Below are 24,794 nucleotides of genomic sequence, written 5' to 3'. Positions count from 1 at the left end.
AGCGCCGCCACTGATTACGTAATATATAGCGACATACTGTATGCACGAATATAAAGTTTATAGACTAGACAGGTGGTGCTCGGTCAAATCGAACCGCAAGTAGGATTAAAACTCGGATATCCAATACGACGACAAGATTTTGGGGAAACGAACAACCATAGTTTGCCTTTAAGTTTATATGCCACTGCTAGATTTAAATTTTTTTTAAAGCAATAATTAATTTTAGAGATTTTTATCATATCCCTTTTTCTAGCATTGACTTCAGAATCACTAAAAATAAAATATAATAGTTAACCATAAATTGTGTTTTTCGCCAATAAGCCGTTATGTCTTGTCGTCATAGTGTTGCCGATTGTGTTTGCAGCAGCATTTGATCAAACCATTTATAAAAGAAGCAAAACTAGTTCAACACAAGAGAAACAACCCGGCAAATTCTTTTGGACAAATTGGACCCATAAAAACTAAACGATATCGTGGACTTTTTCCCAGAGATCGTGTATAAATGCATGACATCGACGACAGCTAGCACCACTGAAACGTCGCGAGGTTGCAAGCTGCGGAGCTCACGTTGATCGAGCTCAAATTGTTTTTCACTGAATCGCTGAGGTGAAGCATCCTACCGTTTGGCCCAAAATGCTCGTCAGAGTTTGATCTCGCTGAAGCGGGGAGAATTCGTGTTTTCTTGGCTTTCGTGGTGCAGCGGTACGGTCGACGCCAACGCCATGGAGCGCGCGGAGGCGGACCGCACGCGGGTGGCGCCCGAGATCGTCGGCGGGAGCAGCCGCCGCCACGACCACCACGAGGCGGGCGCAGAGGACGCGGAGGCGGACCCGGCGCGGGAGCCGGAGCGGCTGCAGCCGTGGCGGGAGCAGGTGACGGCGCGGGGGGTGGTGGCGGCGGCGCTGATCGGGTTCGTGTTCAGCGTCATCGTGATGAAGATCGCGCTCACCACGGGGCTGGTGCCCACGCTCAACATCTCCGCCGCGCTGCTCGCCTTCCTCACGCTCCGCGGCTGGACGCGCGCGCTGGAGCGCCTCGGCTTCTCGCCGCGGCCCTTCACCCGGCAGGAGAACACCGTCGTCCAGACCTGCGCCGTCGCCTGCTACACCATCGCCTTCGGCGGTTCGTCGCTCTTACCGTAGCCTCTGTTGTTTGAACACTGCGTTCGCCGGCTGAGATTTCTGTCAGCTTTTTTCAGCATGTTTTCTAGATCGTGTTTTTTTAATTTTATATAGAAGTTTACTATCTCATATTTTTAAAATAGATTTTCAGCTTTATATTAGTTAATTATATTGTTTATATTATTAAATGACCATAATAAAACTAAAAATTTTCAATTTTTATGTTCATCTGCACAAAAGAACGCATGTTGACGCATGGTTTTATAATTCGCGACGCAAACAGATTTGAGCTGAATTTAAACGAATTTGATTTTTTTTTTGTTTGTGCTTTGTGTTGCCGGTTCTTGATTGATAGGCGTGAGTTGGTTCGTGCAGGTGGGTTCGGATCGACGTTACTGGGTCTGAACAAGAGGACGTACGAGCTGGCCGGGAACTCGCCGGGCAATGTGCCGGGGAGCTACAAGGAGCCTGGGATTGGCTGGATGGTGGGATTCCTCCTGGCGATTAGCTTCGCGGGTAACCTCAGCTTGATTCCACTCAGGAAGGTGAGCCTCTTCTGCATTCTTCCCTAAATTTGGTCCTGTTTGTCCATCCGTTTTATTAAAAAAAAACTGTGTAAGTATCATATATTTTGTTACGCCTTGTAGTATCAAATATACATTACACATATTTATATTTTATATTTGTATTAATCTTTTAAATAAAACAAATGGTCAAACTCTAATGCATAAAACCAATAATGATATACTCCCTGCGTTTTTTAATTTATTTGACGTCATTTACTTTTGAAGTTACATTTGATCATTTATCTTATTTAGAAAATTATATAATTGTTGATTATTTTGTTATGATTTGATTTATTACTCAATAAACTTTAAAGATGACTTATAATTTTGTATATTTGGATAAATTTTTTGAATAAAACGAAGAGTCAAACGTATCTAAAAGTCAAGAACATCAAATAAAAAATAAGTACAATTAAAATGGAGGGGGTTCATTTATAAAGCAAGTTGGTTGACAATGACAGAGCTATCATAAACTTAGTAAGAAAAGACAATCAACTATAAAACACCTATGGAAGAAAGAAAACAATCCACGATGCAGCTGGTACTTGGCAGCAATGCGAAAAAAAAATCCCAGAAAATATTCATGGACTATAGTACTCCCTCCATATTTTTTTAATATAACGCCGTTGACTTTTAGGTTCACATTTAACCATTCGTCTTATTTAAAAAAATATATAATTATTAATTATTTTATTATAATATGATTTATTATTATAGAAACTTTAATTATGCATTATAATTTTGCATATTTGAATACAAATTTTGAATAAGATGAATAGTCAAACGTGATTCTAAAAGTTAATGGTGTCATACATAAAAATATGAAGGGATAAAAATATGAAGTGAGTAGCATGCTATATAACCTCCGTCCCAAAAATAAACGAATTTCTAAGTTTTTGGATAGAATTTTTGACTCTTCGTCTTATTTGAATTTTTAAAATTAATATTTTTATTGCTATTACATGATAAAATATAAATAGTAATTTACGTGTGATTATTTTTTAATTTTTTTATAATTTTTTTAAATAAGACGGATGGTTAAACGTTCAACCTAGAAATCTCATAAATGCTTTTTTTTTTTGGCAGAGTAGTAGGTGGCGATGCGACAAAAATACAATTCTAAGTTGAAATGGCCCTCAATTATCTATTCCTACTAATCAATTGTTACTAAATGCTTACAGGCTTTGGTCATAGACTACAAATTAACTTATCCAAGTGGGACTGCAACAGCTGTTCTTATCAACGGGTTCCACACCGCTCAAGGAGATAAGAATGCAAAGTATATATGTTCACTTATGCTCATTACATTATTGTTGCCAAATTGATTGAGCAAAGTGTCATTAGCTGTTGACCCTCAATGAACTAATTCTGCATTCAATGACAGATTGCAACTCCATGGATTTCTAAAATATTTTGGGCTTAGCTTCTTTTGGAGCTTCTTCCAGTGGTTCTACACAGGAGGCAACGTGTGTGGATTTGTTCAGTTCCCTACTTTTGGTCTGAAAGCCTGGAAGCAATCGTAAGAACTACAGTACTTTCCTACTTGTTCGTCGATCATAGATTTGTATAAATTGTACAATATATATATATATATATATATATATATATATATATATATATATATATAGACAAATTTTCTAAGTTTGAATTAATCTGTTTGGATATCAGATTCTTCTTTGACTTTAGCCTCACATATGTTGGTGCGGGGATGATTTGCTCACACCTTGTGAACCTCTCTACCCTTGTTGGCGCGATTATTTCATGGGGAATAATGTGGCCACTTATCAGCAAGCATAAGGGGGACTGGTACCCTGCAAATATACCTGAAAGCAGAATGACAAGCTTGTATGGTTACAAGGTCTCTTAATTTCTCCAGTGCTAAATGCAAAGCAGATACTAGTACTATTTACAGACATTTAAATTACTGATGTAAACTGTTACTTTTGCAGTCATTTTTATGCATTGCTCTGATCATGGGGGATGGCTTGTACCATTTTGTTAAAGTCACCGGTATCACTGCTAAGAGCTTACATAACCGATTAAACCGCAAACGTGTTAGAAACACAGGTGAGAAATAAAACCATTTGCAAATTCAAACACATGGAGCGCCTTTCACAGTCTTGTTATCACCTTATGATGTAATTGAAGTTGTTGATGATGGCTACATGAACTGCAGGATCAGAAGACGGCGATATGGTTTCGCTTGATGAACTACAACGTGACGAAGTATTCAAGAGGGGCACCGTTCCTTCTTGGATAGCATACAGCGGCTATGTCTTGCTAAGCATCATCGCGGTAATCGCCATACCGATAATGTTTCGACAAGTCAAGTGGTACTACGTGATCATAGCCTACGCGCTCGGTCCGGTGCTGGGATTCGCCAACTCGTATGGAACAGGGCTCACCGACATCAACATGGGGTACAACTACGGCAAGATCGCTCTCTTCGTCTTTGCAGCTTGGTCCGGCAAGGACAATGGCGTCGTAGCCGGCCTTGTGGCCGGTACCCTGGTGAAGCAGCTGGTGCTCGTCTCTGCTGACCTGATGCATGATCTGAAGACGGGCCATCTCACTCTGACATCGCCAAGATCCATGCTCGTGGCAGAGCTCATCGGGACAGGCATGGGCTGCTTCATCGCACCGCTGACATTCATGCTGTTCTACAGGGCATTTGACATTGGAAATCCTGATGGCTACTGGAAGGCGCCGTATGCACTGATATACCGTAACATGGCAATCCTTGGGATAGAGGGCATCTCGGCGTTGCCGAAGCATTGCCTTTCACTCTCCATTGGGTTCTTCGCATTTGCAGTGTTGACAAACGCGGTGAGAGATGCCTTGCCGGCGAAGTACAAGAACTTCGTGCCGTTGCCGACGGCAATGGCGGTGCCATTCCTTGTAGGAGCGAGCTTTGCCATTGACATGTGTGTTGGGAGCCTGGTGGTGTTTGTTTGGAACAAGATGAACAAGAAGGAGGCCGCCTTCATGGTGCCTGCTGTTGCATCTGGGCTGATGTGTGGGGATGGCATATGGACGTTCCCTTCTTCTATACTTGCTCTAGCCAAGATTAAGCCACCGATCTGCATGAAGTTTACACCCGGGAGCTAGAGGGTAGGGTGTTTCATGGATGGAGGATTGCAGAAAATAAACGGTGATGATTAATTGTAAATGTGTTCTTCCTTGTAATGACTTCTACTTCTGGTAGTTGGTGTCCATATCCAATTCACGCTTTTGTTTCATTGTAAAGTTGTAATTATGGCTAAAGCTTGAATTAATACATTAGGTTCTATATTTAGCAGATCAAAAGATGCAAAGGGTGAGGGGTTGGTTACCTTTTTCTTACTCTAGCCTATCTCTTCTTCTTCCCCTCACATCTCTCCTATTTTACATGGGGATCTAGCGTGTAGAGGGACTGAATTCTCTATAGCCCCACGCTGTATCCACCCTTGTTCTTATGAGTTTGTCAAATAGGCCTGGTCTGTGTAGGCCTCAACAATCCCAACAAACTCTATGTATGGGCTCAAAATGAAAAGGTCCACTTTAGATCCCTCAACTAGGAGTTGAGTTTTATTCACATCCCTGACCACAAAAACAAGTACGTTGTGTTCCTCCAAAGTCTATAAACTGTGCAAACCAAGTTCATCGGTGGTTTGAACGTCGGTTTTAGCTAATGTGACATCCTACATGACATGTTAACTTTATTGGATCCAGATGTAAGTCAGTCATAGAAGACTGGACGCTATGCGCACATTGAGTAGACACTGGATCTGGAGTTGGAGTTGACGAATAAAGACTACCATCACTTGGTAGCACCGCATGGTAGCGCCGCAGAGAGCAGGGGCCTTGCCCGCCATCACTTGGTGCCAGGTGTAGAGCCAGAGAAAAAAATGTAAGAGATGCTAAAAAAGCGAGCAAAAATACAATTTTTTATACCCATATTATCATATTAAAAGAAAGTACTAACAAAATACAATATATTTAGGACATTTAAAATGCAAAGAAACTAAAATGCATATCAGAATTATCATATTAGAATTTTGAAGTTACCAAACACACTTGTCAATTTTGAATTTTGAATGAACTCAATGAATCATTAGGGTCTTATTAAATTAGTGCACATAGTAATATAGCTTATACAATGAATCTACAAGTTTGTCAAGTTAACCCATATAATATAGAAATATCATATCATTTTTTTGGCAATAAAAAACGAGAAATTTCGACCTGTAGCATAGATATCAGGCCGGTACCAAAAAATAGCATAGAAAACTTCCGCTTTTGACTGGTAGCACAGGTCCTTATTTTTCTTCTATCCATAGCATTTCCGTCTCATCTAGAGCTGACGGTGGCAACTCATACCAAATTATCTCTGCTCGGCTTTAACGTATGTCTGCCCATATATCCAATTTTGCCACGCCCCCACCTCTCTAAACAAACCTAGAACAAAGATGAAGAACGAGTGAGAGGCATAACTTGCCGCCAGTGCGAAGAAGTTTCCATTTTCTCTTCCTTCTTCCTCACCGCCGCCGTTGCTTTCCAAGGGAGGATCGTCGGACCGCCGCTGGGAGGGGTGCTCATCGTCGGCCGCCGCCATGCCGCGGCTTCCGCTGCTGCTGCCGTCGCAGGCGGCCGCCGCGGTGTGGCCCGTGGCGTTCGCTGTCTGCGTGGATGTGTGACATGCAGGACGCCGCCTCGCTCCGCTCGTCCTTCTGCGCTTGGACCGACGGCTCCCCGATGCACTTGTTCACTGTGTTCGATGGCCACAGCGGCCCCAATGTACGTCGCCCATCATTAACCTCCCCCGCTAATCACACCTCGTTGATGATTTGAAGAAAAAAATACAAAGAGAAGAGAGAGATTAGATTGATTGATTGGAAAAATGATGCAGCTGTGTTGAAGTACCACATTGCTCAGTTAATCCACCTAGTGATGTTCTAGCACCATCCAGCCCAATAAGTCAAGCTTGAATTGAGAGAGGACTAAGGGTAAACCCGTCCTTTTGCGTCTCTACTCACAGCTTGACACACAGCCCACATGGCAACTGTGATGGAAGTGCTATGGATCAAAGAGAAATAAATGGTGTGTGCTACCAGTCTAAAACACAAATTTTATGTGCTATTTTTTGGTACTGGCCTGATTTCTGTGCCATAGATCGAAATTTCTCATAACATGGTTATTGAGGAAAATTTGCATGTTAGGAAAGACCATGAACCCTACCGGTCTCCTCCCTCCGCTACTGCCTGATGCCCCTCTCTCTGTGGCCATAGAAGACATGCAGAGAAAGAGGCGAGGGAGAGAGTAAGAGGAGGGGAGCAACGAGAAGCTCCCGGTGGCCACTGTGGTGCCCCTCGCTGCCGCCATGCCCACCGTCGAGTACCGCCTCTACACCGCCTTCGCCGCCGCCGGCGACGCGGCTAACAGAGATCTTAACGATTTTATCAAACAGGCCTGGTTTGTGTGGGACTCATCAATCCCGACCAGCTTTCGGCCTAGGCCCATCCAAACGCCAACACAAAGGTCTCACAGTAGGCTCCATGCCTGAAACTCTGAAGGTTTCGCAATCAAATTCAGGGATCAACTGATCAATTAAGTTCGTGAGTTCCTCTAGCATATATATTCAGGATCAGCTTGTTATAATCCTATGCAGCTTCTTGTCGTGATTCTAGTTCTGACGGGCACTGCAAGATACCAGAACACGGCAGCCATCCTCGGCTGGCCTTCTTGGCTTCTTCAGGTACGTCCATGGTCTCTGAAGAGGAGACGTACGTCAAATTCGGTGCTTATTCGGCTGCATATATAACAGAACCGCGGCTCCTATTTTGTTCTCTACTACGGAGTAACTTTTTTTTGCGTATCACCAATCGCTTATAGCGCCGAACGGCAGAGAGTCTTTGCGGTTATGTTTCTCATGCAAGGGCAAACGAGATGGTGTCACACACAATTTCGTTCTTTTCTGCTAGTAATACTATTTCTAATGGACCGATTCACAAAAATAGATGAGGTAGAATGCTACAGTGTTATAACGAACAGCTAGCAAGGGGATGATCGTTCAGCTTGTAAATAAAAAATTATTTATAAACAAAATTTAATATGTGTTCTTAGTGATTTAGGTGTTTAGTGTAAAAGTTTGGATTCTATATAGATTAACAAAATACACGGACTAAGATGTGAGTCTATCAATTAAAGCTACACGTATTAATGCACTATAAAAGAACCTTTTGGATAAATAGTCTGAGCCTACTGCCTACGTGACACTTTAGACTTTCTTAAACGAAGCAGATTGTCAATACCCAATAAGATAGTTTTATTTTAGCAAAATTATAAAGGCAGCTTTACAATTTTTCCTTCATTTTTATTTTTATGGCACTTGACCAATACCAACAAACTCAACGATACAAACAAACAGGATGGCACTTAATCACGTGGCTGAAAGCAATACTCACCTCTAAGGTCTTTTTTTTTTCTTGGGATTATTATAATCCAGATTATTGAGGGTAAGCTGAAAGAAACAGACAATGCTTATTTTAATCTAGAGTCCAAATTATTATAATCTGGTAAAGCTCATTTAGGTGAGCTTTTTTAGTTTATTGGATAGAAAATTATCCACCATAACATCCCACTTCCTATTTAGACTTGTAAACTCAATAATCTAGGCTCTAATAATCTAGGAAAGAAACAACTCACAACTTATTATACTACAGATTATAAAAATATAGCTTATAATAATTGATCCAATAATTTAGATTATAATAATCTTAAGCTGAAATAAACAGGCCTAAGTCTCTAACCATTTGCATTATCGCGTCGAGCTGATTTGATTGTAACACCGCCTTCCCAATCCAATCCTTCACGTGATCGCGTCGTCTCCTCCTCATCGCCTCACTGCACACAAGTCTGCGGCAGATACTTCCATGGCCGCTTTTGATTTGGAGGCAGTAATAAACGATCGTAGAGGTGGCAATGGCAATTTGGCGTATCGGCTTTTGCGTTGTCGTCGTGTTCCTGGACGTTTGGCCGCGTCCGGTGAATTGATTAGCCTCCTTGGTTTGCGCGACGGCGCAACCAATACTCTTTTTTTTTTTTCTCTCGTTGTAGAGAGCGGAGGAGAAGCGGCGCCGGGCCGGGCCGGCGGCTTAAGCTGGCGCCGCCATCTCCTTCCATGGAAGTCGCTCCCGTGCGGGGGGCAGCCCCCGAGATAGAGAAGTGCGACGCCGGCGACGACGTGGAGTCGGACCACGCTGCCGGCGCCGAGGCCGAGCGGGTGCGGCGGGAGGAGCGCGCTCGGGTGCCGCCGTGGTGGGAGCAGGTGACGGCGCGGGGGCTGGTGGCGGCGCTGCTCATCGGCTTCGTCTACACCGTCATCATCATGAAGCTGGCGCTCACCACGGGGATCATCCCCACGCTCAACGTCTCCGCCGCGCTGCTCGCCTTCCTCGCGCTCCGTGGGTGGACGCGCGCGCCAGGCCTCCTCACCGGCGGCGGTCGGGGCGCCGCGTCCCGGCGCCCCTTCACACGCCAGGAGAACACCGTCGTCCAGACCTGCGCCGTCGCCTGCTACACCATGGGATTCGGCGGTGCGCCGCGCCCACTACATCTTTTCCATTTCTTGGCTGAGTCGTTCTTGATTTTGTTTCTCTGGCTGGTGGCTGTATATAAAAGGGGGATTGCCTTGGCCCAGGTGGGTTCGGGTCGTCGCTGCTGGCTCTGAACAAGAAGACGTACGAGTTGGCCGGAGTGAGCACGCCGGGCAACTCAACGGCGAGCTACAAGGAGCCCGGGGTTGGGTGGATGACCGGATTCCTATTTGCGATAAGCTTCGTTGGCCTCCTTAACTTGCTTCCGCTCAGAAAGGTGCGTTATTTGCCCATAATTTTGTTTTTTGCCCACAAAATTTGTTTTGTTGGTACTTAACATTCTGCGGATTAAACCTATATCCCTGAAAGTTCAGGACTTTCCGGTGTTAGTGGCTTACTGCTAGTGCTGTTATGTTCGTTAAATTGTTGGGATTTGTTATCTATCAGTGAAATGATTTTTTTTTCCTCAGTTTTGTTTCTGATTTTTCTATGTAGTTCAGTTGTTTCTTAGTTTTGTTATGATATTACCAAACACTGCTAGTTTGTAGTCCCGCTTTACTTTTAAGGTTGTTTTTCTTTTTATGTAAACAAGCTGCTGTTACATTTGTAAATGTGTCTGATCTCAGGAGTCAAGATATCAGCTATCATGTTTTCAGGGAAGACTAGGAAGCTGCCCAACATCAGTCTCCCACTACCTGTTTTACTTTATTAGGTGTCTGGAGTCTGGACCTGCTTTATCTTGCTACCTTTAACCAAAATTACTTGTTCAGTCTCATAACTTTGCACACCGTGTGCATGGCATGGAACCCCAGCTAACCCTCCATGGTTCAGCACCAGTTGGGAGTTATACATAGTACACATACTAATATTGGTACGCGACACTACGAGGGTGATTTTTTTGGTTTTTTTTCAGGGAAAAGTCAAACCCATATTTGCAAACAAAAAATAATTTGTGAACAAAACTTTTATATACGTGTTCTTAGTGATCTAAAAGTAAATGCTAGAAAATAAAGTGCGATGAAAAAAACTCAAAATCAACTTCAAATTTAAGATTGAAAATTTAAAATTGAGCTTATAGGCATAAGAAAAAGCGAAAAGACGAGGGTGTACATTTTCTCAACCAACAAATTGACTTAAGTGCTAAAATGAAATGATTTTTTTAAAGACAAAAAAAAAATCAGACTAAACTGGACAACTGTATGCAAGAATTGCCTTCTTACTCTTCTTAAATCAGATCTTTTCTCAGTACACTTAAGCTAATATGGACCCTCCATTCAACATTGATCCAATGGCTAACAATTACCTTAGGTGGTAAGAATTATTTATTGCCATTGAATGACAATTAAAGCCAATTATTGTCTTCTGATGAGGAATAAATGAAGTTTACTTGTTTAATATTATGAATTTCAAAGTATAGTGCAAAATAAATACAGTTAATTAAACTAACGATTTTGATAACTAATTTTCCTGATTTTGAATACAATTTTATATGCACTATGATGGATTTTTATATTGTCTGTCTTCAATTTAAAATGTTCAAAATAATTTACTTTAAAATGCATGTAATGTCTATTACATAGCGACAGCATATGACTTCAATATATATTTTTTGTTTTAATTACTACTCAAAATATAATTTATACACAATATTTATTTTGAATACTATGTGTTTCATGTTTAGTTTTAAACAAACATAAAAAAATTGGTTATTAATTGATTACATGTGTGTTATATATTCTTCTTGGATTATGCATAAGAACAATGTACATTGGTACTTTCCTTTGTTGGTTGGAAAGAAAATAATTTTTTCAAAAGAAACTATCAAAATTGAATGGCTAGGATTTGTCATGGTTCTGGTAAGATGGAGCACCTTAAAAGAACTCTCTTAAATCTAAAACATTTTTATTACAATTTGTAGTCTGAAGATAGAGCAAATTTTCTTTTCATTTGCCTGTACCACCTGATGATTTGCATGTCATTTTCAGGCTTTGATCATTGATTATAAGTTAACCTATCCAAGTGGGACTGCAACCGCTGTTCTTATAAACGGATTCCATACCCCCCAAGGAGAAAACAATGCAAAGTATGTTCCTTGTCTCACTTGTACTAAATACATCGTCACAATTCGTGGTATGCATTATTGAATGTAATTGTCATGTCAGGAAGCAAGTCCGCGGATTTCTGAATTGCTTTGGGATGAGCCTCCTATGGAGCTTCTTTCAGTGGTTCTACACTGGTGGAGAGAGTTGTGGGTTTCTTCAGTTCCCTACCTTTGGTCTAAAGGCTTGGAAACAAACGTATTCACTATTGGCCACCCACTTTTTGTACTCCTACTTCATGCGTATTCATCAGGCAGCCAGGTTCTCCTAACTATCAAGTTTTTTTGGGTGCAGCTTCTATTTTGATTTTAGTCTCACATATGTTGGTGCGGGGATGATCTGCTCACACCTTGTAAACCTCTCCGCCCTCTTTGGCGCAATACTTTCTTGGGGGATAATGTGGCCACTGATCAGTAAACAAAAGGGTAACTGGTATCCTGGTAATGTACCAGAAAGCAGCATGTTAAGCTTGTTTGGATACAAGGTCTGCCATACAATTTAATTATTTTGAAAATAGTCTGACGTGGATCCATAATTTACATTTTATAGTATCTCTAATTTTCTCCTTGTCAGTCCTTCATGTGTGTAGCTTTGATCATGGGGGATGGCCTTTACCACTTCATAAAAGTAACAGGTATCACTGCCAAGAACCTGCATGAACAGTCCAATCGCAGACATGTTAAGAAAGGTAAGCAAGCTCTGCAATTTCCATGTTTTCTCCCCCTTTTTATCACCAAGGTAGCTGAAGCTGGGTGAATTGCAGCGACAAATGAGGATACATTTGTAATTGATGATATGCATCGTGATGAGTTCTTCAATAAAGACTACATTCCAAACTGGCTAGCGTATGCTGGATATGCCTTATTGAGCATCATTGCGATAATTGCCATACCCGTACTTTTCCGACAGGTTAAGTGGTACTATGTTGTTGTGGCCTATGTACTTGCTCCTGTGCTGGGGTTTTCCAATGCCTATGGAACTGGTCTCACTGACATGAACATGAGCTACAATTATGGCAAGATTGCTCTCTTCATCTTTGCAGCATGGGGAGGGAAGGACAACGGTGTCATTGCCGGTCTCGTTGGTTGTGGGGTAGTGAAGCAGCTAGTACAAGTTTCTGCTGATTTGATGCACGACTTCAAGACGGGTCATCTGACATTAACATCACCAAGATCCATGCTTGTTGGGCAGGCCATTGGTACAGCCATGGGCTGCATAATCGCTCCACTCACTTTCTTGCTCTTCTACAAATCATTTGATATTGGGAATCCTGATGGATACTGGAAGGCTCCATATGCCCTGATATTTCGGAACATGGCTATTCTTGGTGTCGAGGGCTTTTCTGCACTACCAAAGCATTGTCTTGAGCTGTCTTCTGGCTTCTTTGCATTTTCTGTGCTCATCAATCTTATGAGGGACTTCTTGCCACGCAAGTACAGGGATTATGTGCCCCTGCCAATGGCAATGGCTGTGCCATTCCTTGTTGGTGCAAACTTTGCTATCGACATGTCTGTGGGAAGCTTGATAGTCTTTGCGTGGCACAAGATCAACAGCAAGGAGGCTGGGTTGCTAGTGCCAGCAGTTGCATCTGGTTTTATATGTGGAGACGGTATATGGACGTTCCCTTCTTCCCTGCTTTCTCTTGCTAAGATTAAGCCACCAATCTGCATGAAGTTCACGCCCAGAAGCTAGGAAAACAGTTGTTTCCTGGACCTTCATGGTGAGTACACGTCCCTCCTATTTCCACCTATGCTTATATTTATAAGCCAGAATTTGAATTTTAGATCTTAAATTTAGAGTTTATTTTAGATCTTAAATTTGGAGTTTATTTTAGAAATTTTCCATTGTTTATTTTTTCGCTTTTGCTTTTAGATTGCTATAAGAATATGTGTATAAAAGTTTAAGCATAAATTATATTTTAATCATTGATAAGTGGTTTCACTTTTGCTTATCAAAAGCAAAACGATGAGGCTGCATGTTATAATCGCTGAGATGACTAAAATAATCTTTTTTGGCATGCTAATGCTGTTATGTTACTGTATTCTTCCTTTATTTGGATAGTGCTTGTCGGAGGTTATTTGTTTTTCAGATAATGGATAAGCCGGCCCATGTATTTAGGATGCACAGAGCAAGAATCAATTATTACAATAGTTTCACGCCATTTTGGATAGATGGATACGCAGAAGTTCAGAAAGTATTAAGGAGACACCATTTTGTAGGTTATCTGTTGGTGTCTTGAAAATCATTTTTTTCTCTGTATTTCCAGAGGGAGGTGGTTCTCCAGACTGCTGTTATCGGTTGTGTATTGTGTGTAGTTCTTCAACATTTTGATGGATAAATATGAACAACGTTTGTCATCGTATAGAGTACTGCTGCCCAACCTCCTGTGTTTACATATTTTAGTATGCTTTTCTTAGACAGGTAGAGTACTACAACTCTGTCCAACAATAGTGTGGTTTCACATGTCAGCATGCAGTACTGCAGAGGATTTCGTTCCGTCATATGACGTTTATTAGGCTGAATTTTTAACAGGAGAGCCAAAAACCATGCATGTAGATATTTGATATACCTGGTAGAGTTTACAAAACCGATGAAAACTGATTTGAATTTTGAAAAATCTATATGAGATTGATAACATAAATCGATCGCTCGGTTTTTCAATTTAACTTTTGTCGGTTTACCTATGGTTTTCATAAAATTCAAAGATACTGCTTGCGAATAGTTTTCTATTTGGTATCTCTGATCGTGACCCTGATACGACGATTCTTGGCATATTAACTACATGCTACCTCCCTTCTAATATACAAGTACTTCTAACTTGTTTAGCATCCCTTCTAATATACAAGTACTTCTAACTTGTTTAGCATGGACCAAGAGATATCAAAATATTTTCTTATAGCTCAGCCAAAAAATATTTTTTTAGTCACTTAGTGATAAATTTTTGAATTTTGAATGGATCGGATCTCTATTTCTGAGCATCTGATTGTCTCTAAAACCATTGGAATAATTGAAATAATAAAAATCAACATAGAAATATTTATACTGGATACAAAATCGATCGCATACCCACTTTGGGTTTTGGGACTACGGTCTGTCTCCGACTATGGGTTCACATCCTCGCATACCCAGCAGCACGAGTGCACGACCGACCTACCTAGCGTGCGCAACGAGAGGGGCTTGACGGTGGCGCACGCCCGCCTGCGACTCCTGGCCCAGCCAGAGAACGCCGCTCGCTTCGCTTCCGTGGCGCCGACCGCGCGCGCGCGCGGCTTGCCGTACCAAACGCGCGCTGACTGACGCTGGTGGGAGGGACTAGACTACCCGAGTCAAGTCGATCCTCCGCTCCAGTCCCGCCTCCCGCCCACAGGTTGGCGCCTACATGTCGCCGCTGGTTTCGTTGCGCCTTGCACGGTGCACCTCGATCAGATTCAGATCGGCGGTAAAGTGAAGACGAGGGAAATTCGTGTCCATTTCCTGGGAACTCTTGGCGTTTGCCTAATCATTTCGCCGGTGCGTACTGCGTTGCGTACCACGCTCTGTTAATCAATTCCAAGGTGGACGACCGTGACATTGGCACGTTGCCTTCGCTCGATCGAATCGCTACTCACAAGATATGGTGCCTCATTCGAAGTGCTGTGTTTTGTCCGTGAAAGCACCTTGGACCAGATGGAGACCTATGGTCGCCTTTTTCACCTGTTTCCATTGGAAGCCGGGGTTGGCGCGTGTGGTCCGTCTCTCGGCAACGAAGATGCTGTAGCAAACTTTTATACAATATGACGTTCAAACATTCAAGAACGGTTTTAGAGTTGATCTATGGACTATGGTTCTGGTGTAGCTGTTGTAGTATATACATATATTCCACGCTTTCGCTAGAGCAACTTTGCCAGTCAAACAAAACGCAAAAAAATCCAACGAGTTCCGCTGATTTTACCCTCCAGCGCCAGTGTGTGTGATGAGAGCTGCTTTTGGAGAATCCTAAAAACTAATTCCCAATCACGAAACGTCTTACCATGTGGGCACCAAGTTGGAGATTGACAGATGGCAAGTGCCAACAAGGCGCGAGGTCAACACCAGAACCGCGAAACGCCAACACGTGACACGACCGGTGGCTGCGTCTCTTGGCCATATGCCTATATTAGTCAGCAGTGGAAGATGCCGGGCGGCACACGGGATGAGCAAAACGGTGGGATAGACAGACAGCGCAGCCAGAAAGCCGCCGTCACTCGGATAGATCGCTGTCTAAGTGGCGGAGATCGTCGCTCCGGTGATCCAGTTCCAAAGAAAGGCAGGCTTGGCTGCGATGGCGGCCGGAGGGAAGGCGGTGTACTCGTTCCAGGAGGTGAGCAAGCACAACGACCGGAAGGATTGCTGGCTCATCATCGGCGGCAAGGTTAGTCGTCTCGTCGTCGTCCTCCTCCTGAACTGGATTCCGCGTCGAGCGATCCAGGTGCTTCATGGTTGGTTTCGCTTTCATCTCTCTAGGTGTACGACGTGTCGCCGTTCATGGAGGAGCATCCCGGCGGCGACGAGGTCCTGCTGGCGTGCACCGGTGAGCCCCTCTTCGCTCCTGATTAACCTCACTGGCGCCGACACGTGCATGCTTTGAGGAATTTGGCACGAGCTGATCCGATTCGGCGCCGTGTGCGGGATGAATAACCGCCGCATCTGCACTGCAGGCAAGGACGCGACCGCGGATTTCAACGACATCGGGCACACGGCGACGGCGAAGGAGCTGATGGCGCAGTACGTGATCGGCGAGGTTGACGCCTCCACGCGGCCGCCCAAGCCGGCGTACCGCGTCCTCTCCGAGGACGCGCGCACCAAGCCGGACGCCGCGAGCGGGGGCGCCTGGCTCACGATGCTGCAGCTCGCCGTGCCGGTCGCGCTGCTCGGGCTGGCCTTCGCGGCCCAGAACTTCGCCAAGACCAGCACGGAGTAATTAGGGGGGGGGGGGGGGGGGGGGAGCCAGGTGGCGCCGTGGATCCCGCTGCGGCGGCGCTGCTGCGGAGGCCGGCGTCCTCTTGGTTCTTGGAAGCATCAGCATATTGAAATGAATATGGAAGTTACTGCTGCGACCAGCGTGTTGTTGACCTCCAAGGCTTCAACCGCCGCTATTGTGGTTTCCATTTTACTATTAGGTCGAGTGTGAGACTGTCAATTAAGGGTACCAGTATCAGTAATCTCCGTAAAAAATAAATTCTTGCCGATGAAGGTTTTTTCTGACCCATGTTTTTATTTCTGTTCATATGCTTTTAACTTAAAATTTAAATTTTCAACTTTTATCGATTTTAAGGTTTTTCATCATAGTTTAATTTTAGTCTTAGCTTTTAAATCACTAAAAACACGTATATATTTTTTTTCTTCACAAAATATTTTTTATTTACAAATATATCTTTTAGTTTATTCGTTTAGTTTTTTTTCTTAAATAAGCCAAACATCACTTTTTTAAGGTATGTTTTTCCTCCATTCTGCTTCTCAGCATGGACCTGATCCGGCTTCATTCGCATTCATTTGATAATAATTTAGAAATCACAAGTCTGCAATTCTAACTTAGAGTATGCTCTCTTTGTTTTGGAACGTAGGATTTTCTAATCTTATTTAAATTTATATTGATGCTAACGAATTTAAACACACAAAACATATATATATATATATATATATATATAACAAAACTAATACGTGCACCTTAGAATGAGCTATTATATATCATCCTCCCTCATAAGATGGAATAAGCTATTCAATGGATAAAAATAGAATAAATCTAGACTAGATCAGTACAAAATGGAACGGATTGAGTAGTATTCTCGTAGCAGTGCCAATTCATGAATAAATGATCTAAAATATATGGGCATGAATAAATGATCCATAGGGCACATTTGAACCACAGGAATGTAAAAAACGGAGCGATAAAAAAACACAGCATTCTAACAGAAATATAAATATAAAAACAGAGGAATGACTGTTCGATTGGACCATAGGAAAAACACATAAATTTAAAGAGAGATAAAAATAAAATGATTTTTTTCATGAGATTCTGCCTCTTGTTAAATTTCCTCCAAAACATATATGAAAGAGACATTCCATAAGAATTTCATAGGGTTCATTTATTTGATTTAAAGGATTTTGTATGAAAAATTCCTATGGGAATGAAATCTTTTAAAATTTCTATAAACTTTCAATGAATCGATGGGGCCTAAAATATATGGGCTAGGATTGTACTAGCAGGTTGGGGAATTCACCTGACATATTTCTTTGACACTCCTTTCTCGGTACAAATGAGATGCGATGTACATTCTATAGAAGTTGAAGAGCTTGTCCCGGGGGACATCATCTAAGCAGGCGATCGAGCAAGCTAACCATTAGAGAAACCTGAAGTAAGTAATAATTAAAATACACGTATGAAGGAAATATGTGAAATATTCCTATTAATGTTTGCCAAGATGATGTAACAAAAAAAATTCCTTCCGTAGGATGAACAGAGAGAAAGAACGCAGAAAAAAAAATCCTTTTACATGTGTACCACCCACCTAATCTATTATAAACAACATCGAATGGCAAACGAGGAAACCGTAGGAACTTACAATACTCCGGGGTTTACAACTCGCTATGAATCATTCCTGGAGGACTTGTAGACTTGCAGTCAAGGGTCGTGGAGCGGCACATAGATATATATATGTACAGCATCACAAGGAACTTGGGCGTGAGATTTTCCATTCCATACCTCAGAACTTGTACAGTTTAAACTGTTGAAGCTACTTGTGTTAAATTAATTAATTGATTGATTCTACAACCAATATATACTGCAGGTGCTAGGAGCCTGCTTCCAGCTGAAGAACATTCTCTTGCTTTCCTCTGATAAATGAGGTCAATTCTTTTGGTGCAACAACTGACTTCAGCCACTCTTGAAGTTCCTCGCCCTCAACCTTTTCGTTCTCTGAAAGGGAACAAAGGATTTTGATCTTTAACTTAATGAAACAAAGTCAAAAAGATGAAAAACAATAACATATGCAACCTGATAATTTGACATATTTTATATTTACCTTCTAAATATGCTCCAAGGCCTTCCAAAACTGTAGGATTAGCACGGACAACTGAAAGAGCAACATCAAGGGCTGATTGCAGAAGAGCTTTTACTTCCCGCTGGACAAGGTCAACTAGATGGCCCTGTCATTAGTTTTACAGTATTAGTAAACAGTGTGATCACAGTACATGCAGATGATACCTTACGCATTTGTCAGGCAAGTGCAGAGACAATTTGACAGACCTGATCCCTTCCCCATGGAGAGCCTCCAGAGTCATCTAGCCCACCGTTTGACAATGTTGCTACTGACACTGGACCGATGCGCTGATTAAGGCCATACTCTGCTACAGCTTTGTAAGCCATGTCAGTGGCACGCCTTATGTCATCAAGTGCTCCAGTAGAAACACGCCCTGATAGTACTACTTCTTCTGCTGCCCGTCCACCCAGAAGTGTCACTAGACGTCCACGCAATTCATCAACAAAGAGCAAGTATCTATCTTCTGTTGTGGGAGGGGTGTATGTAAAACCCAATGCACCACCTGACCTTGGCAATATACTCAATTTCTGGTGGGAAAAATACAGCAATGAAAGTAAGGCCAATATAAACATTTTTTACTGTTCTATCAAATAGTTGCTTGAGTTCAAACCTCCACACGTGGCTGCCCTGGCAGCAGATTCGCTACAGCTGTTCCTACAACTGCATGACCAACTTCATGGCGTGCGACAACAGCCTTTTCATTACCCTTCAGCTTTGCATGTTTTTTCTCTATGCCCTAAGAAAATAATTCCACAGTTATCTTCCAGGAAATAGTGTGGAAGTACTACGATAGGTACATACATCTTCCAGAAAAATATTAAAATAGGGCAAGGATCAACAAAAGGGCCATGCCTTCAGTGCTCAATCAATGGACAGCATGTAGGAAAAAGATCAGCATGCTAACTAGGTGCCGAAAATATGACCTTATACACAATGGTTTCCAACTGTCCACATTATCAAATAAAGAAATTCCCTAGAATCTATTACCAGAAAACTCACAAGTTGAACCAATATTCCAAAAATCTTAGAAAATTTTACCATACCAGCAAGGGTAAAAATGATGTAAATTCATTGAAAGAAAGCGAAGCATTTAGTGGAAATAATGTGCTGCCAGCTTTATCATCTAAAGGCAGAATTGGGAGAAAGAAGTCAAGAACAGTTTCAAGACGGATATCTAAAAATCTGTCTTGTATAAGTTGCCATTCCACTTAATCTTGTAATCCACTATGCATTGCATGGTTAAGAAAACTAGGATAAAATAAGAAACCAAGCACAAGCTACATGAAGTATATCATATACGAGACAGATTTCCTTGTATGCAATGATCTTAACCAAAACAATAATAGCAAACAAAGTTGAGATAGAAGAACAACATACAGCTATAGAGCGTTCAACTGCACAGATGAAGTCAATTTTTTCCACTATTTCTTTGTTTGATCTCCCAGCCAACAAAGCAGCTTCATTTACTAAATTTGCAAGGTCTGCCCTGTATAGTGAATAAAAAATGGTCAACTGAAAGTGTATGAGTACATGCTTAATAATAAGGAACTGGAAGAATTCCTACCCAGTAAAACCAGTTGTCATTGCAGCAATGTCACTGAGATCTACATCTTTACTAAGCGGAAGCTCTTTTCTGCTCACATGAACTTTCAGAATAGATTCTCTTCCAAATCTATCGGGGGCTTCAACCTATCACATAAACATCTACGACCTCAGACAACAGATATCCGGTATCACTACTGTATTAAGAAGGTCAACTTACCATAACTACACGGTCAAATCTCCCAGGGCGTCGGAGGGCAGGATCCAAAACATCTGCTCGGTTTGTTGCTCCAAGTACAATGACAGCTGAGTTGGTGTCAAACCCATCCATTTCCTAGGTAGAGTCAACATGAAGATGATTCAATTGGACTCCCAACTAAAGATGTATGTGACTAAAGTATAGTCAAGCCACAAGAGTAAAAGAGTCATTACTATCATACCGTGAGCAATTGATTTAGTGTCTGCTCTCGCTCATCATTACTGACGATACGATATCGACCATCACGGCTTTTTGCTACAGCATCAATCTAAAGAGACGATAGTTAATCATCAAACATTTAAGCACACATAATTAGATTGTGTCCTCAAACAGCAGGTTACCTCATCAATAAAAATAATTGAAGGTGATTCTTTTTTAGCTCTAGCAAATAGGTCACGCACTCGAGCTGCTCCCATGCCTACATATAGCTCCACAAATTCACTTGCAGAGCAACTTATGAATGGGACTTCAGCTTCCCCTGCGACGGCTTTTGCAAGAAGTGTCTTTCCAGTTCCTGGAAGGCCCACCTGTAAATAAAGGATTACATCATACTAACAAAAAACTAGTCAAGCAACATTCATCATTAGTTAAATGACTGCAGAACTGACCAACAAGACACCTCGAGGAGGACGAGCACCAAGACGAATATACCTTTCTGGGTTCCTTAGAAACTCCTGAACATAAGATTAAGATAGAACTAGCTTATTTCACCTGGGTTAACAGATAAGGTATAGTATCAATGCATAACTGCATATACGAGTAATATGAGCATAAAACACAAACCACAATTTCTTCCAGCTCTTCTTTGGCCTCATCTACTCCAGCCACATCAGCAAATGTAACTATATCAGTGCTTTCTGAAACCTTTGCCCCACCAGAGTTTGAATTCTTCCGATTCCTCAGCTGGCCTGCTGAATGCTGATTATACACAAGAAACTATGTCTATAAAGAAATTCAACATGACAGAGTATGTTCAGTAGTTGATTGAAGTAATGAAGGGCATGTATCAGTACCTGAGAAAAGCTTATTGGCAATCTCTGAAGAACTACAGCAATTAATACAACATAAATAAGAGCCACCTGCAAAAATAAGAGCGCGGTTAGGACCAAAAATCATCTAGAAGAGATATCTGTGTATGTCTAAAGAAGAAATTAGCAATAAAAGAATCAGCAAGACTAAGCTGCTTAAGATAAATTTATGCTCTGTATTGCGTTGAATACAGGTTTGAAACTCAATCTTCTGCATAATATTACAATTGCATGTTGAAATATCCACATGAATCCCATAAACACAAAAACAATGCAGATAATTCATTATTTTCCTACATTACTTTAGGTCATATCTGAACCTTTCTTTCACATACTGATCCAAGATTTTTTTGTGATATGCAATTGATGATAAATTTCAGCTCATCTGTTACTAGAGCACAAATCATAATAAATTTTAGTTCCTAAATAGCATGTCTGTAAAACATCTGTTCAACTATCACTGAAGCACCAATGGAACCTGTGCTCTTTTTTTTTTTCTAGAACGTACAGGAGAGCTGCACATCATTATATTAAGAAGAGAAAGAGTCCAAAAGGACTTGTACATGCTGATAAAAGACATTTCCAAAGAAACAACACAAACAACAACCACTGACTCTTATCGCCAAATGCTATTAAGACCTTTGGCCCCTGCCATACATGATACACCATAACATGGCCTCATCTCTAACGTCCTGAGGATGGAATTGAAATTAGGCAAATCCCCCTCAAAGACACATGCATTTCTATGTTTCCAAATCAACCAAGCCACCAACATAGCGAACAAGTTAAAACATGAACAACAATATGCTTATGGTTTTCCATAAGTTGAACCTGCATTAATTATATGCTCTTCCACAATTGCAAATATCTTGATCATTCATGTTAATAGCAAACACTCAACATTTTGTTATCCTTTGTGGCTAGCAAGCGGCTAGTATGCCATATGTAGTATTGCAAGCCACAGAATAACTACTGTATCACATATAATCTAAATCACTAAAAAAAACTGACAAAGTGACGCTCACTTTGCAGAAGTCACTGCCACTAATTGATCTCTCCATTTCAAATCTCAACACCATCACCAGTCCTAAATGTCCATTATTCTACATTCTAAAGTGCATTTTTCCCTATGTATGTTCCGATGTGATTACTGTTTTCCCTATACTTATATATCTAGGCCACAAATATCACGTGTGTAACAAAGTAATTTTTCAGCCGCTGTGCCTTACCAAAGCTGAATTGAGCAAGCCACCAGACCTTTTGTCCGGTGACCCAAACTCAACACTATTCTCCACCATCTTCTCATATGGTGTCTTAATGTCCACTGGACGTGTCGTTGTGAAGACGATTCGCCTTGAAACTCCAGCATTATCAGCAACAACATCCGTTCCACGCTGCACCTGTGGCTGCTCCAACACACGGGCCTCAACCTCAGGACGGAGACGAAACATAATGTGCACCCCGTCGACCTCTACCTTCTTGACCTGATCCTTGTCTATGCTCGCCAAGAAGTCGCTGTATGGCACACTGACGTACGTTGTTTGTGGCCGGGGCTCTGATCCAGGAAGTGCGATCTCCGGGCGCAGCATACGGAGCGCGAATATGGCGAACCCAAGCTGGAGTAGGAGGAACCCCATTTCTCTCCCTTGTACAATGGGCTCCCAAAGCCACCGCCCAACGCCCCCACCCTTAATCAGTTTCCGCCGCCACTTGTTCTCCCCTCTCTTCGACGACGGCGGCTGCGGCGGCGTCGCGGCCGCGCTCGTGGTGCTCGCGCTGGCGCTATCACCTCCTCCCTCCGCCGCTGCCCCGTTGCGGTCCCCATCCCCAGAGGATGAGGCTGCATCTCCTGGTCCGGACGCGTCGGCTCCGTCCCCGTCGCGCTCGACGTTGGCGCGCGCCGCCGGCGGGCAGCGGACGCGTCGCTGGACGACGGCGAACCCGAGGCCCCGCGGCGGCACGGAGGAGATTCGTACAAACGCGGAGCATCCCCCCGAGGATGCTCTCCTGGGCAGGGGCCGCAGCAGCGACCGGGAAGGGGACGCGATGGGGAGCGACGCCGACGCGAGGGTTTCGGCGGCGGAGGCAGAGGCGGAGGCCATGTCAGGAAAGGGGGTAGCGGGCGCGAGTCCCCCGAACCCTAAGCTCTCGGAGCCGCGAGGATAGGAGAGCTCTCGAAGCTGCGCCCGCCCACCCGCCCGCGCGTGGAGGAGGAGGAGGAGGAATCGGCGGGGAGGGGTCGGGGCGAGGAGGAAGAGGAGGAGAGATGAGGAACAGGGGAAGGAAGGGGTGGCCGTTAGTTACGCACCACGCCGTCACCCGGGGGGTTGTTAACGCAACGCAGATTCACACACCAACCTGCTGCCACCCATTCATCTCACTGACAAAGTAGGACCCAGAGACAAGCTATTGCGCACCGGGTCCCGTTGTCAGCCGGTCAAAGTGGGCCCCACCGTGGAAGGGCCGGGGCCCGGGGGTGGGGGCTTATCCGTTCCGGTTGGATATCGCACGGAGCGGGCGACGCAGGCGGTAACGGGACGGGAGGTGGTGGGCCCCGCGATGTCAGTGAGGGCGGCTTCGTTCGCGCCGCTCGTCAGAATGTGGGGACACTAGTCACGGTAGAGATATTTGGCACGTCGGATGGTGCAGCGCGGCGAGGTGCTCGTGTCCACAGAAACGATGGACGACGGCGGGAATTCGGGTGCACACATCTCTTCCGCAGCAAACAAAACCGATGGATTTAATTTGGATTGAGCCAGTTTTGAACACGTTTTCTTTTATTTTTATCTTCTTTGCTTTTCTCTTTTTTTGTGGGGAAGCTTGTTTGGAACTCGCTGGCATAATCTGCACCTATTTTGTCATTCTGTCAGTTTCGGTACGTCGATGCATGTATGATGTAACGGAGTCAATCGTCTGCAAGATAATCGTGTATTAGGCGAGCTTATTATGTGGCAACCAACTTGTAAGCCGTCAGATCCTGTGGGGTTTCTTTTGTTGGTGGTTGTATTAGGCGAGCTTATTATGTGGCAACCACTAGGCTCACCACTTCAGTCTTGAGCACACAAGTTGGATAAGAAAACAGGTTATATCATATACTCAAATTTAATCTAGACAACTGAACATGCGTGCAATAGTGAAAGTAACCTAGACAAAGTAGTTATAAATTAAATTATATGACAGAATAGATTGTGTTAATTAAAGCCCTAAAGCACGACATGATAGCACCTACTTGACGAAAACACCTTGCTTAAACAGGGGCGAAGTTATAAAGAGGGTGATTGAAAAAAGTCAAACGATATATTTGTAAATGAAATATAATATTTGACTAAAATTATATACGCATTCTTAATGATGTAAAAGCTAAAGCTAGAAAATAAGCTATGGTGAAAAAACTGTAAAATCAACTCTAATTTTAATATTAAAAATCCAGCTTCACGAAAAGCGAAAATATGTGATGAGATAATGCAGATGTGGCATTTCCTCTATCCAGCTATCAGCACAAGTTGCACAACTTATCTACTGCTGCTACTTTATCCAAAATATAATC

At 42.8% G+C, this 24,794-nt stretch overlaps 4 protein-coding genes across 5 annotated transcripts; 3 read left to right on the top strand and 1 right to left on the bottom strand.

Annotated features, from left to right (window-relative positions):
• The first annotated feature begins 722 nt into the window (after positions 1-722).
• Positions 723-4,985, top strand: LOC102702538 (iron-phytosiderophore transporter YSL15). The gene is made up of 7 exons (XM_040520634.1): positions 723-1,122; positions 1,497-1,666; positions 2,869-2,966; positions 3,072-3,206; positions 3,356-3,545; positions 3,637-3,754; positions 3,864-4,985. Exons 1-7 carry the CDS (start codon positions 723-725, stop codon positions 4,793-4,795), a joined length of 2,043 nt encoding a protein of 680 aa, XP_040376568.1. The 3' UTR covers positions 4,796-4,985.
• Positions 4,986-8,616: 3,631 nt separating this feature from the next.
• LOC102702260 (metal-nicotianamine transporter YSL2) lies at positions 8,617-13,882 on the top strand. Of its 2 annotated transcripts, none has more exons than XM_015834124.2 (8): positions 8,617-9,261; positions 9,366-9,538; positions 11,247-11,344; positions 11,424-11,558; positions 11,655-11,844; positions 11,934-12,048; positions 12,124-13,080; positions 13,627-13,882. In XM_015834124.2, the coding sequence occupies exons 1-7, from the start codon at positions 8,847-8,849 to the stop codon at positions 13,050-13,052; spliced, it is 2,055 nt and encodes a 684-aa protein (XP_015689610.2). In that variant the 5' UTR covers positions 8,617-8,846; the 3' UTR covers positions 13,053-13,080; positions 13,627-13,882. The 2 variants fall into 2 exon arrangements, with proteins under 2 accessions (XP_015689610.2, XP_040376837.1); XM_040520903.1 differs by having other exon boundaries at positions 13,450-13,875.
• Positions 13,883-15,520: 1,638 nt separating this feature from the next.
• Positions 15,521-16,317, top strand: LOC102701983 (cytochrome b5-like). Its single transcript, XM_006648822.3, has 3 exons — positions 15,521-15,750; positions 15,843-15,909; positions 16,037-16,317. Exons 1-3 carry the CDS (start codon positions 15,661-15,663, stop codon positions 16,297-16,299), a joined length of 420 nt encoding a protein of 139 aa, XP_006648885.1. The 5' UTR covers positions 15,521-15,660; the 3' UTR covers positions 16,300-16,317.
• A 1,226-nt stretch (positions 16,318-17,543) lies between these two features.
• LOC102701701 (ATP-dependent zinc metalloprotease FTSH 7, chloroplastic) lies at positions 17,544-23,509 on the bottom strand. The gene is made up of 13 exons (XM_006648821.3): positions 22,477-23,509; positions 21,233-21,298; positions 21,003-21,137; positions 20,828-20,893; positions 20,561-20,746; positions 20,401-20,487; positions 20,181-20,294; positions 19,983-20,107; positions 19,796-19,904; positions 19,029-19,154; positions 18,625-18,945; positions 18,401-18,524; positions 17,544-18,294 (listed from the first exon to the last, which is right to left on the bottom strand). The coding sequence occupies exons 1-13, from the start codon at positions 23,347-23,349 to the stop codon at positions 18,170-18,172; spliced, it is 2,457 nt and encodes an 818-aa protein (XP_006648884.2). The 5' UTR covers positions 23,350-23,509; the 3' UTR covers positions 17,544-18,169.
• Positions 23,510-24,794: the final 1,285 nt, after the last annotated feature.

Source organism: Oryza brachyantha, chromosome 2, assembly GCF_000231095.2.
Source record: "Oryza brachyantha chromosome 2, ObraRS2, whole genome shotgun sequence".
NCBI classification, from domain to species: Eukaryota; Viridiplantae; Streptophyta; class Magnoliopsida; order Poales; family Poaceae; genus Oryza; species Oryza brachyantha.
This window is presented reverse-complemented; position numbering and strand designations above follow the sequence as displayed.

Bases quoted from the DNA above. Each gene is read 5' to 3' on its own strand.
- LOC102702260 (XM_015834124.2), top strand. From the start codon at position 8,847: ATGGAAGTCGCTCCCGTGCGGGGGGCAGCCCCCGAGATAGAGAAGTGC. The intron at 9,262-9,365 runs GTGCGCCGCGCC...GCCTTGGCCCAG, and splicing joins CTACACCATGGGATTCGGCG to GTGGGTTCGGGTCGTCGCTG. The intron at 11,559-11,654 runs GTATTCACTATT...TTTTGGGTGCAG, and splicing joins CTAAAGGCTTGGAAACAAAC to CTTCTATTTTGATTTTAGTC.
- LOC102702538 (XM_040520634.1), top strand. From the start codon at position 723: ATGGAGCGCGCGGAGGCGGACCGCACGCGGGTGGCGCCCGAGATCGTC. The intron at 1,667-2,868 runs GTGAGCCTCTTC...AAATGCTTACAG, and splicing joins GCTTGATTCCACTCAGGAAG to GCTTTGGTCATAGACTACAA. The intron at 3,546-3,636 runs GTCTCTTAATTT...TTACTTTTGCAG, and splicing joins CAAGCTTGTATGGTTACAAG to TCATTTTTATGCATTGCTCT.
- LOC102701701 (XM_006648821.3), bottom strand. From the start codon at position 23,349: ATGGCCTCCGCCTCTGCCTCCGCCGCCGAAACCCTCGCGTCGGCGTCG. The intron at 21,138-21,232 runs GTACTGATACAT...GTGTATAATCAG, and splicing joins TGCCAATAAGCTTTTCTCAG to CATTCAGCAGGCCAGCTGAG. The intron at 18,295-18,400 runs GTAAATATAAAA...GTTCCCTTTCAG, and splicing joins CCTTGGAGCATATTTAGAAG to AGAACGAAAAGGTTGAGGGC.
- LOC102701983 (XM_006648822.3), top strand. From the start codon at position 15,661: ATGGCGGCCGGAGGGAAGGCGGTGTACTCGTTCCAGGAGGTGAGCAAG. The intron at 15,751-15,842 runs GTTAGTCGTCTC...TCATCTCTCTAG, and splicing joins GGCTCATCATCGGCGGCAAG to GTGTACGACGTGTCGCCGTT. The intron at 15,910-16,036 runs GTGAGCCCCTCT...TCTGCACTGCAG, and splicing joins GGTCCTGCTGGCGTGCACCG to GCAAGGACGCGACCGCGGAT.